Genomic DNA, 14,141 nt, shown 5'->3' with positions numbered 1-14,141 from the left:
CCTTTCATGAAGGTTAGGCACGAGATCTCAAGCTAGGAGAATTGCCTACTTGTACTTATGAAGGATTTGACCTTAAAACTTTGAATCACAGTTTCTTTGAATTCACAGTTTTTTCTTTTAAATTAAAGAGAGTGTAGTCCTTGACTGACACAAAAATACTGATATTGACATAGATCCATATAGCAAAATATGCTCTGATTCTTATTCAGATCTATCTGAATTGCAGAATCATCCAGCACCTCATAAAATTCTGAAATGTGACACTAAGTAATACAGAGGAAAATGGGCCCTCTTCATAAATGCTGCTTTTATTTCACAGTGAATAGTTGTAATATTATGCATATGCTTTATTCTTTGTTTCTCCTGTGTACCTGTATTATAAATCAGACTTCTGTCTGTCCATCTGCCAGCAGTTTTGTGGATCTTTGATGCTGATGACAGAAAATACCCAATGGCTTCTCTGATTTAAATTAGTGCCCCTGCCTGAAAGATCTGACAATGCTATTCTTTTGCTAGAAGATACAGGAAATGACATGACTGCATTTTTCACAGATATATAAATATTACAGCCAGGAAGGGCCATTTTAATAACCTGCTCTGACATCTTATATATTGCAGGCCATAGATTTCATGCTTCATTTGGACCAATAATTTCTGACTGAACTAGAACATAACTTTTCTCTTTCCTTGAAATGCATCAGTCTTGATTTAAAGTCTCTGCAGTGATAAATACAAATGTTACCACTTTAAATTCTAACTCAATTATATTTGCCATAGTTTTATAACAGCGGTAATATTCCAGGGGAATAGAGATATTCCTTTGTTGCATGCTACGGTTGTCTTGTGTAGACTTGAGCCTTTAGCTCTTATGTTTCTGGTGTGTCTGTCTGCTAGATGAAACAACCTGTAGTGCCATCTATCCCTCACATAAGCTATTGTAGACTGATCAGCTTGGTGACTAATCTGTCAATAAGGCTTCTGAATGTCTTTAACTCTGTTGTGCAGCATCCTGCCTTCTGTCTGTAATTTGGTAGATGTGTTTTAGAATATACAGAGAAGGGAAGTGTTCTCTTGGTGCACACCTCTAATTCTTTATAGGCTTTGGTTATAACCCTGCCAAATAAAAAAATATTGTGGTGTTTATGAAAGCTGACGTGCAACTTAGAATGACAGAATGACAATATACAACATCATCTGTACCAATGTGCTTTCTGTTTAGGAAGCTGGAGTCTGGGTGTGATAAACCTGTGGTGCATCAGCAGCCACATGAGTTGTTCTGGCTGTCTCCTCATCCTTTATGTGCTCTCAGCAATGAGCAAGGAATGGGCTGCAGCATGTAGGCATCATTCTGGCTATTCCACTTTGTTACTAAAGAGTGTGTCGTCATGTTGGCTCATCTGGGTTTTGGTTATTTGACAGGATTCCTGTTAGTTACAGAGGAAAACTATGCCCGTGAATACCTTGCTTTATACGATAGAGAATATTGTCCTTGATTTGGTAAGAGGTTATGTGAAAGTAGTACTGTTGATCCATGTGTTATTTATGGAATTTGGTATTTGATAACATTTGGAAAGAAAAATGAGACAGAAAAGTTCTTGGTATGATTCAAGAAACTTACACTATTACCACTCTGTCTTACTATGAATTTATTTTAAATAGAACAGCCCCTTTATTTTCCGATTTTCCATAACCATTATTGCAAAGCGATGTCGTGCTCTTATTTATTTATTCTTTACTTTTTTTCAGCAAAGTGCAGTAGCTGCTTCAAAGGCTATCTACTCTTCCGAAAGAAACTACTTATCAAAAAATTATCAGCCTAGGTGACAAGGGAAATTGTTTGCACTTTACTAGTGCCAAAGGGCTGATCTAATAAAAACAACTCTTGTAAGTCACCTCCACTGCATTATACAGCTACTAAGAAGGCAATGGTCATGACTGCAAATGAGTACTGGTGATATTTCACACTTATTTTACAGCAAACTAAATGTTCTCTGGCTTGCTATGTGAGACTTTACATCTGTATATAAACCATATAATAACACTACAATTATTTTGATTGGAGTTTGATACATTACTGCCTTTTCTTAATAAATTAATTACTTCAGTCTAGTACACACTCTATCACAGGATCCGCTCCTGTAATCAGCTTTACTGAGGTTCTGCTATGGGGCCAAGCATCATTAGCTTTGTATCAAAATCAGTGATGTGTAACTTAGACCTCTAAGATATATGTTGATATCATGTTCAGTATTGCCGAAACAATATAATGAATGTTATATCAATATAAGCCAGAAATAGCCCTGAAAAACCTATTTCTCATGCATGTAAACATGAAAGTGTACTTTTAGGCTAAGTTGATGTTTCTCAGCAGTAAGAAATACTATAAACTTAAACTGTGTTCTTCTTTCTTCAAACAAAAGTATCCTATGGCCAGGCTCTGATTCAGATGAGAGCACCAGGCAGGAGCATAGTTAGCTTCTCAGCTGTAGCTTCTCCAGTGCGCAGCAGGGAGGAGTGTGAATTACCAGCCGTGCCTCTCATCAGTCGTTGCTTTGCTTTGAGCTACACCAGCATTTGTGTACCACTTCAAAGGAACCCTTGCTTTTGGGGAGTGGGGTACTGCAGCTTTCACACCAGCTCAGTGTAATGGGTTTTATTAGAGAAGCTTTTTCTGTCTGTTGCTTGTGTTACCAGCTGTTTATCTGTTTTTCTTCTTTTTATGCAGAAAAAGGAAATACTCTGCTACTTTTTATGTCTTCCCAGAATCATAGAATATTTAGGGTTGGATGGGACCTTAAGATCATCTAGTTCCATCCTCCCTGCCATGAGCAGGGACACCACACACTAAACTGTGTCGCCCAAGGCTCTGTCCAACCTGGCCTTGAACACCTCCAGGGATGGAGCATTCACAACTTCCTTGGGCAACCTATTCCAGTGCCTCAGCACCCTCACAGTAAAAAACTTCTTCCTTATCTCTAATCTAAACTTCTCCTGTTTAAGTTTAAAGCCATTACCCCTTGTCCTACCACTACAGTTCCTAACGAAGAGTCCCTCCTCAACATCCTTATAGGCCCCCTTCAGATACTGGAAGGCTGCTATAAGGTCTCCACGCAGCTTCTCTTCTCCAGGCTGAACAGCCCCAACTTTCTCAGCCTGTCTTCATAAGGGAGGTGCTCCAGTCCTCTCTTATGAAGACAGGCTGAGAAAGTCTTGACAATGTTCTGAACTACAATTACTGGAACAGATCCCCTTTGTCCCATTTCATCAAAAGGAAAGTGCGGGGTAAAGACCTTCAAACCACCGGTGGTTTGGAACAGAGTGGCTTACAATGTGCCTAAAAAACTGATGCAAGTTCTTGTAGGACAAGTGAAGGAACTGCTTAAAAACCTAATAGTTTGCATGGAATTTGTCTCAGAAATTCTTTCATGCTCCATTTATTTCCTTTCCACATGTTTATAGCTTTATGCTTAGAATTACTAGATCTCTGTTAATAAATATGCAGTTAGGTTTGATACGAGTTCAAATGTAAGTAATTTGAATAGAGTAGTGAATATTTTTGGTTTATACAGTTTCAAAGATAGCAGGATAGCAGATACTGAATTCCTCTTCAGCTGGGCTCCTGGTGAGGAGACTTAGCTGTGATTTGGTCAGCTTGTTCAGTGTGGTCTCTGGATTTAGATCTAGTCTATTGATTTAGTTAAAAAAACCCCACCCCAAAAACTGAAGCAAAGCAGGAAAAAAAACAATAAGTGATACTTATTTTAATGATTATCTTTCCACGCTACAGGGAAAGAAATGAGCATTTCTGAATGTGTATTTCTATTCATTGTCATTGTTGTAAAATTTTAAAGAGCAGGATGGTCAGTTTTCCCCGTGGAGTAAGGCCACCAGAGATGAGTGTTTAAGGCCTGAGCTATAGAACATAATCATAAAGGATGCGCAAAATGGGGTAAATTAGTGAAGTGACAGTGTGCTGAAGATGCTAAACTCTTTTAGCAAGCTTTTATGTTAATAAATTATTGAATTTCATCTGTGATTTTATTGCTCTGTATAGATTAATGTGAAGTAATATAGATGAATGGAGGAAAAAGGTTCTATTACTGCTAAATGAATTTCTGTAAAGAATCTTAAACCACCTATTATCACTCGGAAGAGTGTTATAGCAGCTAGTTGTGTGTAAAGTATCAGAATAGTAGTTGTTGAAAGTGCAAATAAAATGTTAAGATGGGAATAGAGAGCAAAGTGGAAATCATTATTTGAATACTATACAGATTCATGTTTCACTTGCATCTTGAATACAATATGCTGATCTCTGCATCTCAGGATATAGGAGAATAACAAATAGTGAAGGTAAAGAGCAAGGATTTCTCAGGGCACAGTGGAGAAAAGGGAGGGGAAACAACACAGGTCATTACATTTTGAGTAGCATAAAGCATGTGAATTGGGTAGTGTTGTTCATCATCTCATCTTAATACCACACCTCTGTGGAGAGGACAAAACCAGTTGAGATGTGTCTTCATATGTGTATAGAAATGATTCCTGCAGGACGATCTAGATACTACTAGTTTATTAGCGTTTACATGGGCAAACTCCTAGGAGAAGTGTTAACCCAAAACCAATAGAAAGAATCCAAAACCAAAAGAATCTCTGGCTAAGACTGTCTCTGGACTGCAAATTGTTGAAGGTGGTATAATGCTGTGGGGAGTATCTGTAGGGATTAAAATTCCTTCCTGTGTATCCTTTACTGTGTATTTACTGGGTATTGTTTACTGTGAGGGTGCTGAGACATTAGAACAGTTGAGACAAAGAAGCTGTGGCTGCCCCATCCTTGGGCAGAGTTCAAGGCCAGGTTGGATGGGGCTTGGAGCAACCTAGTCTAGTGGAAGATGTTCCTGCCTGTGGCAGGGGTTGGAACTGGATGATCTTTAAGGTCCTTTCCAACCCAAACCATTCTGTGATTCTATATCCACTGCACGCTACTGTTGTCATTTTGGTCTGACCTTTCATAGCTGTTCGTATGCATTTTATTTAGTTTCTACATAGTCCAGTGTGGTTCTGCTTTCCCATGTCTCATCACTGACCAGGAAGAGGGTCAGGCTGGCAGGTAGGCTTATTTAATAATTTATGCCTTAGTTTCTGTTGATCTAGAACAGTTTTACCACTGCTGCTGTGGTCTGATTTCAGAAGTAAGATGTAAGGCAATGCTAAAAGAAACAAGCAAACCAAACCAAAATACTCCTGAAGAAAACCCCCCTTATGTTGGCTTGGATCCATTTCGTGTGACGGAGAATTTAGCATATACATAGCAAATACATAGTATTTGCTTGCTACTGAACTAGAAAATTTAGAAGTCTTGTGATTGCCAAGGGGAAGAATGTAAATCAGTGATGTAGAATAATCAGAATTCTCATTTTTATGAGCAAAAGTAGTGTGAAAAGAAAAATGAAGAGAGGCTTGATTCTTCACTCCCCACCCCCTTCAAATATTTCAATTTTCTTTCCATCCAGAAAGAAACTGATGGCATGTTGATGATGTGTCTTCTGTGGTGTTGTCTCTGGTTTATTAAAGCACTGTTTTTTCTCTTGTAGGTTAACAGAACCTTCTGGATATTTAACAGATGGACCAATAAATTATAAATATAAAACCAAATGTACATGGTTAATTGAAGGATAGTAAGTATTTATTTTCATAGCTTACATTTTCTGACAGTTTGATACTGTGTATTCTAGAGATCTAAAGAACTCAAGAACTCCTCAAGTAGAAACTTCATCTGGATACAATATAAACAGGGGTTTTTTGGGTCTTTTTGGTCTTTTTTTTTTTTTTTTTTTGCTTGTTTCTGTTTGAATGCTAGAAAGTTAAAAGGAAAAAAAAAATGAAGTAGGATTTTCAGGATTGCTCAGCTGGCCAAATTCCATTTCCATTCACGCTGCTGGCAAAAGTTAGGCTGACATTGGCATTTGGCCAGTGCTGCAAGCTCTCAGAACCCTGTGATAAATTTGTTGCCTGCTTGAGTACCTTTACGTAAGTTCCAAATGTAGTTACAGAATCCTATTATTTAATTCATATCTTATCTATTTATCTTATTTAACTCATATCAGTGATAAATCAGGAGTGGCTTCAAGTACAGAACACTTCCAGGCTAAGGGTAATTATTCAGTTCCATGTTGCTCAAAAGTTAGTGCTTATATAAAGTATTTCTTCTTTCATTCTAGTTTTCCTCCTGTACTTAATTTTAAAATCATATTGTGCCCTTAGCTTATACAGTTTAGATGTTTCATGTCTGTTGCCAATTTTTCAGTTTATACAGCATGAACACACAGACATACACAAAGAAATGATGAGACATGTGCACTGGTATGGCTCAGCTGTTAAAGGCAAAAATTCGTTAAAGTTTTAGTGGAACTTCTTTCCCACCAGGCCATGGGGTGAGGATTTCACTGGAGAATATAGCAAGGTTGGAATTCTGCTAATGTTCTAGAAGAAAATAGCCCCCTTCTCTATTTCCTTATTCTCATGATCTCAACTACCTTAGATGGCTGCTCTGTTGCTGCGGTTCAGTAATGGTCTATCTGATCTAATTTTGTTCTACTTATATGCAGGTAGTAATTTAAACACCACAGTAACGAAATTATGGGTAGTTTTCAAAATCATTTAAGAAGAAACTTCAATATCCAGGTGACCAGGCTACAGCTGAATATCTTTCAACATAGCCAGACTTCTCTTTTTACCCAGGCTAGCTCAGGAGCATTTGCACTGTGCCACACTATGCTGAAGTGAAAACATGCCTCAGGACTGTATGCAAGCTCTGCTTTCAAGTTGGTCTTCATTCTGTTCCTCCACTTTGCAGGAGGTAGAGTGGGTAGCTGGAGGAAGCAATGTGCTGCACAGTATGTGGAAGAGTAATGCAAGCCAGTAACATAGTGCAAAACGTCAGCACACAAGGAAGCCCCATATGTATAAGACAATCTCTCTTAAAATGAAACAAGAGCGCTCCCCAAATGGTCTCTCATACACACAAAAAAGCACTTTTACAAACTGTACTTGAGCCTGTCAGTAGGGGGTAAAAATAATTGAAATAAAAGAAAACAATTGTTATGTTGGAATTTGAGTCTGTTAGTTTTGTCATAGGAGGAAATTCCTCTTTCAGGATCTCTACCAAAATGTGGTGAAATATGATTCCCAGGTGGCAGGGGGAACAAGCGGCCAGGGAGAAAAAAATATCGTGCTATTTTTAATTTGTGTGTTAAGATTTTTATCTTCAATAACTAATATAATACTGGAATGAGGATGTGTAGGTGGCTGCTTAAATGTCATAGTCCTGACATTTTAAAGTAAAGCCAGTCTGTTAAAATGGGAGATTGTAATTGCTCTGAATACTGATAAAATCTGATAAACTTCAGTCGCTTAAATTTAGGGTTTATTAGACTTGGGAGTGAAGGTATTATTTCAATTAATTATTTTTATTAAGGCTTCTAAGGTGAAGTGAAATATTTATTCTCTTCGAAATGTTTAGTACTCAAAATGTTCTAACAGAGTTATGCTGCATGATTGATTTTGATGTAAGTTCTTTATGCTGTGAGTTCAATACTTCTGCAAATAATGTTTTACACCAATGTTGTGGGTTTTTTTTCCTTCCTTTTTCAGCCCAAATGCAATACTAAGATTAAGATTTAATCACTTTGCCACAGAATGTAGTTGGGACCATATGTATGTATATGATGGAGATTCAATATATGCACCTTTAATAGCTGTATTTAGGTGAGTGTGTTTATTAGTCTTTTATTCCAAGTAGTCATGTATGGACATTTTTAGTTTGCAGAGAAAAAAACTATCATTAGAAGCTTTAATTTGTTAAATAGCTTGCTTTCTTTTGTTCATGTTGTGGAAGCATTTATGTGAAGGTATACTAAATTGCAAAGCACTACTTTTTTTGGTTAGGTGTTCAGAGCATAAATCCATTATGTGGCTTGTACTTAATGCTGGCGTTGCACGGAGTGTTAATGCTTATGGACAGGCAACCAGAAGTGTGCTTTCCAGTAGGCTTCCAATAGTGACCCTTGAGTTTTAATGTACATTAAATGTGGCACTAACAAATAGTGTCAGTAGCAGATCCTGTTTAAGCACAATTTTAACTTGGGCAATGTTACACTGTGTGGAAGTTACAACATATGACTGCTAAATGCTTTCTTCATTACCGAATGAAGAATGAAAGCACTTGTTTCAGGGCATTCGATACAAAGGCTATCTTAAGCTCTAATTTTGTGACATGTTTCCTTAGGTTATCAAACTGGACATCATTGTGACTAAGTCATAGTGGGTAAAATTGTCAAAGTCCTGGAGGAGAGCTCAAATTTGCCATCATCTGAAATGATGGAATTAATTTGCTTTTTGTTACCATTAGGTTATGAGAACTGCTACACAAATACATCTTTTTTCAGGTTATTTGTTGTCTAGGACCACAGTGTTATTTTGTAGCAAGGTTTAGAAATAGACAGAAAATCAAAAACAATAAACAAGAGCAGAGTAACTAATACTGAATAAAGACTAATTATTTGCTCTTTAAATGATAATAAACTATTGAGAGAATTAGGTCCATGCACTCGCTGCATTTCCTGTGTATCCAAGAGAGAAAAAAGCAGGGCACATGAATTTTAACACTTGTCTCCCCCATACCTGGACTTTACCAAAATTTTTTTTGTTGGTTTATTCCTATCCTTCTGTTAATATTTTGGAAAACATTCCAGAAAGAATATGCTGTGCAAGTGGGCTATAGATTATTAGAGAGAAGGCACAGGGTCCTAGTCCTTTGAAGTCAGTAAAAGTTTTATCTTGGGATATCCATTGAGTTCAAAGCTATGTTAAATAGACCAGAAACTCTTTGTGCACATGTGCTCTGTGGGGCAGAAATTGTCCTTCATTTTGTGTTACAAAATACTGATTATGCTGCCAAAGTTTAAGAAATATTAATTGCATAAATGATAGTGCATTCTCCAAAGTGAGCAAAGCTCCTATAACTTCTAAATTGTATTAGTGATGTGGCACTGTTTTAGGCAGGTGATCCTTTTTCTTAGTGTTTTAATATGTTGCCTGTTTTTCCTGCTTCAGTCTTTATTTAAGACTGGCGTATTAACATCTTTCTAAAACTTCAGAAAGTATTTCCTGTTGAAAACTGCTTTTCCATGGAAATTACTTAATCGTCATACTTTCCAGGTTTGAAATGCTTTAATAAGTTAAACTTCTAAAGGTGCAAATATTAGGGGAGTCGGAACTAGATGATCTTAAGATCCTTTCCAACCCTAACTATTCTGTGATTCTATTATGTGGAAATAGAACTCGTGCTGAAAGACAGTGATGTTAAGCATCTGTCTGAAGGATAGAGATATATATATACATTTTTTTTTTTTTTTTCGAAGTTAAAATAACTTAAAAAATTACGTGGACAGAGCATGCACCCTCAGATGTGAAATTTTGCATTATTGTGTAAGAGAGGAGTTTTTGTTCTGTTTTCCTGGAAAACCCTACCTTACCTCACAGAGGCATGGACACATTTTACATTCTACACACATTTTGTACTATTGTTTTTTAAAAAAGAAGTTTGTCAATATAATAACAATAGAATAAGTGACTCCCTCTTCTTCTCCCTGCCATCGCGAGACTGATTAAAAACACTGTTCTCATTTTCTTTTCCAGCGGTCTAATAGTTCCCGAAGTGCGTGGAAACGAAACTGTTCCTGAAGTAGTTACTACGTCTGGCTATGCATTGCTACACTTCTTCAGTGATGCTGCTTATAACTTAACTGGATTTAACATTTTTTACTCGTAAGTATTTTTTTAATAAGTCATTACTTCGGTATTTAGCCTGTCATTTCTTTCAGGAGGATGATCAACCCAGGGAAAGTGTTTATTCATATATTAATAGCGTAAAAGCTATGCTTGCTGGCTTTAGAAATACAGAGCTGAGGTTGCAAGGAGTTGTAATTAAGGTACTACTTGGAAAAAAAAACAACAAAAGAAAATGAGATAAAATACATTGTTCAGAGTGAAGCCACATGGCCATTCCAAGACTGTTTTCCCTATGCCATATGGAACTAGAATGTATCCCTTCCAGTATTTACCCAACATATGTAGTTCTCATATGGAATAGAAAGGAAATTATATCTTCTGTCATGTTGATTTGTTTCTCTTGAACTAGAATAAACTGTTGTTTGATTTTGATTGCTGAATGTACTTCTATGGCTTCTGAAACCTTCACCAAAGTCCTACTTTTATTTTTGTGCCAGCCACAAGGGTTTTGTTCCATTTGTTCTCCAATTCTTGGGTACTTTCACCTCCTATTGTTCATCTCAGTCTGCATTCTGCCTTCATGGTTCTTACCTGCACTGCCTGTCTTCTAGTTACTCTGATGGCAAAGTCTAACTTTGCTTGCTTTCCTCTTACCTGCTTTTCTCTGTCAGCATCTCTATAAAGATGCATCCAATGGACCTGAGCCTTTTCCTTCGTGTATGCACCAGCTGTAGATTGCAACTTCTGTGTCATCTGGGACATGTTTGTGACATGTAATGTGATGTTTCTTTATACCGGACGCTTTAGTTCAGGAGGAGATTACTTGGTCCTGTTGGACCTGTTTCTTCATGTGATATTTTTCATATGATTGAAGATACTCTTGTTCCTTTTTTGTTTTATTTTTTTTTTTCCCCCCCCAATTCCTTCAGATTCTATTTTTGGGATGTGGTGGCCAGTGCTGCACTTCAAATGTGAAAGTACATGTAATATTTTTGTCATTATTCTTTATTAGTTTATTCCTATTTGTGCTTTTCATCATAGCTTTGCTCTTGGCAGAAGTCTGTGTTAAATTGTCTATGGAAAGATAGTTTCTGTAATTTGCAGTGGTTTCCCTACCTTTTAACAGTTAATAAATAGCTCTTCAGACTTTGGGAAACCTCACTACATTTGTTGTATTGGAAATCACAATCTAGAAGACTGGGTATTTTTGTCAGTTGACGTCAGTAAGATGCAGTCACCTGGCAGACTTCTCTGCTGTAATTAGATTCATTTTTCAGTGATCCCTGAAGCTTTTATTGCACTTCTTTGTGTTTGTCTTGGGAGCAAATGGCAATATGACATGGCATTCTTCAGAAATGAGTAGATGTGCTCTGCATTCTTTCATGACTTGGTAATGTGGTGCATGCTACATATTACTACCTAATTTTTATTGAAGGTTTAAACTAAATAAAAAACCTGCCAGTTTTTAATTCCATTCCACATGTAAGTCAGGAAATTTTATATACTCGGTTCCTTTGTTTCTTCTATTGCAATGGATACTTTTAAAATGTGTTTGTTTTTTTTTTTTTTTTTTTGATGAGCCAGCAGTAACTCTTTATGATAAAACTTTATGGTACATAAAGATAGAAGTACCTGCATTCGCGTTTTATGACTGCATTAACTTTTTTCTGTCACTGATCTGTTGCACTGTGCTTCTGTTTCCCTCTTTCTTCCTTGGTTTGGTAACCACCAAGCAGTTTTTAACTTTTATCCTGGCAGGCTACTCAGATCCCTTTATTTTGGGGAGACACAAGTGCAGCATCTGTGTCCGAAATGCCATGCCAATTGCAAACATCAGTTGCTCCAGAACTCCCTGAGTAAATTTTGCATTACTTGAAGTCAGGTGTCCTGCTTTTAACTCTGCTCATCCAGTTTTTCTTTCTGTTTGAATCCTTAACAAACCTGTTGGAGTGGGAATGTGCCTCCTTTTAAACTGGTGTATATGCTACTGAAAAGACTTAACTGTTCGCTTTCCTGCAGAACATTCCCTGTGAAGTCAGGAGGAGAGGTTCCTCAGAGCTGTGGTATATGGCAGTTAATGTCATCAATGCCATGTATGTTAACAGGCAAAGCCCCAGGACATTTGCAGTTCAGATATGAAGTTTTCTTTTTTGGCAATGTAGCAGAATCTGTCCTCTGAGATGTGAGTCTTCAGAAAATGAAAGCAAGTCTCCTGACTATCCTGCCACAACTACATTTGGCCAAAGTCCAGCCTTGAACAATTCCTCACTAACTTTTCGGTTTCTTTCTTCGGTAAGAACAAGGAATGCTATGAACAGTATCCGACTCTTGCATCTACAGGGAGGAGTCTGCGTTCCCAGCAGGGGTTTGTATTAACAGTTTATTCTGAGTTTCAACCCAGCCCTTTGTGAGTCATCAGAAAGGTTTCAAATCTTTTTTGGACTCCACCAGGCACATACTGCCCGAGATTCTGTTCATGGAAACTCTTGGACCCACATACTTCAATGTCATTCATCCCTCTTCATCTCCAAGGAACTGCCTGCATTTCTGGATCCAGTTTCCATAGCTTTGCAGTCCCGTTGCCTGTGATCTCAGTGTTTTGTAGGGCGTATCACAGAAATGCGAACTCCAATACCAGTCACAAATTTCTTTCAGCCTAATCTTTCCTCTTTCTGCATCTCTGACTGCAGAGTTAAGGAGGCAAGGTTAAGGTAGCTCTGTTATTAAAGATTCAAAGCACAAAATGCTACTTGTGAGTGGTTTCAGGGTATTAGCAATCTTGTCCTCCTTACATTGTTTTTCAGATTTTATTCCTCTCAGATGCTGGATGTACTGTTTTACAGCATGGTGCGAAGTCACTCAGGAAAACCCTTTAACTGTATGCCTGTGGTGGAGAGTTTAAGGGTTACTGCTCACAGTCACTTCCAGTGTGGATGTTCTTAGAGATAATAAGCATTTAAAGTGACTGCCTAGAAAGCTGATACTGAAAAAATGGGAAAAAATAGATGGTGATCAGTCCTTCTGCTTAATGTCAATACTTCTTTTTAAAGTACAAGGTGTTTGTGATCTTGACTGCATCACAGAGTGCGTGTGTAAGCCTGGATGAACACCTTTTCAGCTCATGTGCCTTTAAAATCGCCATTAAACTTGTATTTTATCAGTACACATCAATTTTTCAGGGAAAAAATACTTTGTCTAGCAAATGCAGTTGGAATACTGTCGGAATACTGTCAGATAAAACCAGCATAATGAAGTCTTGGCTTTTAATGTCCCTTATTTTACGTTTTGTTTGCTTTCAGAATTAATTCTTGTCCTAATAACTGCTCAGAACATGGAAAGTGCACAACCAGTGTGTCTGTACCAAGCCGGGTATACTGTGAGTGTGACAAGTATTGGAAAGGAGAAGCCTGTGATATTCCATATTGTAAAGCCAACTGCGGCAGTCCAGATCATGGCTACTGTGATTTGACAGGCGAGAAGCTGTGTGTTTGCAATGATAGCTGGCAAGGTAAGATTTTGTTATTTGGAATCAAGTTAATGTCTAAAAGAAGACTGCTTTTAATGCATCCTATCTAGAATGCATATTAGCATCTTTGAAGAATAAGCATAAAGGAACAAAATCACGTCTGGAGGAAATTTTCACATGGACCAAGGTGTGTATGCTTTAGTGCCATAATAGGCTTACACCTTTGATATTTCTGTAGTATCTTCAGACAAAAAATACCTGACCTAAACTTTCTTGTGGTGGGCATTCGTCTTTTTGGCTCATTCATTTGAAAAAATAATGGCAGTAATTACTCAAGAGTTGTGGGTACTTCTAAAGGCCAAGTTCCTCCGTGGCCTAATTCCCTATTCTATTAATTTCTTTATTGCCTAGATAGATTCGATTTTCTTCCCCCTTTTTCTTAATGTCGCATCATCACATCATATTTTTAGTGCTTCCTGAAGTAAGTATTCACTGTCTTTTTTTCATTGTGAGTTATTGTAAAGCCTCTCAATGAAAAAGGAAGGTAAGCTGTTTTATCGAGACGGTGCAAGAAAGTCTGTGTGGACACATACTGTGAAGTAATGGGAGTACTATAAGCATGTGCTGTAGTTTGACTCCCAGTACCATAAATAATTGTTTCTTATTAAGAATCTTTCTTATTAAGAATTGTTTCTTATTAAACATCAATTATTAAAAATGTGTAATTTACCTTACTATACTATGTGTTTGTGAATTTTTTTCTTTTTATCCTTTACCAATCCTGTTGGAAGGCTCAATTGGATTAGCTTCCCATGCATTGAAATTGCCATTATTCTATTAAAAGAAATATATAAATACCTCCAGATCACTTAGCTGATATCCCCTCATC

At 37.3% G+C, this 14,141-nt stretch overlaps 1 protein-coding gene across 1 annotated transcript in view; it reads left to right on the top strand.

The window, feature by feature from the left end:
- Positions 1 to 3,944: 3,944 nt before the first annotated feature.
- Positions 3,945 to 14,141, top strand: part of ATRNL1 (attractin-like 1) — a gene marked incomplete at its 3' end in the record, with an annotated part of 97,628 nt that continues 87,431 nt past the window's right edge. Inside the window, exons 1-5 of the mRNA XM_010020651.1 lie at positions 3,945 to 3,949; positions 5,589 to 5,672; positions 7,648 to 7,761; positions 9,694 to 9,822; positions 13,086 to 13,294. Coding sequence (XP_010018953.1) covers positions 3,945 to 3,949; positions 5,589 to 5,672; positions 7,648 to 7,761; positions 9,694 to 9,822; positions 13,086 to 13,294 — 541 coding nt within the window. The remainder of the gene's footprint in view (positions 3,950 to 5,588; positions 5,673 to 7,647; positions 7,762 to 9,693; positions 9,823 to 13,085; positions 13,295 to 14,141) is intronic.

Source organism: Nestor notabilis, unplaced genomic scaffold (assembly GCF_000696875.1).
Source record: "Nestor notabilis isolate BGI_N333 unplaced genomic scaffold, ASM69687v1 scaffold1250, whole genome shotgun sequence".
Lineage (NCBI taxonomy): Eukaryota > Metazoa > Chordata > Aves > Psittaciformes > Psittacidae > Nestor > Nestor notabilis.
Note: the sequence above shows the minus strand (reverse complement) of the source record. Positions and strands in the feature narration are given on the sequence as shown.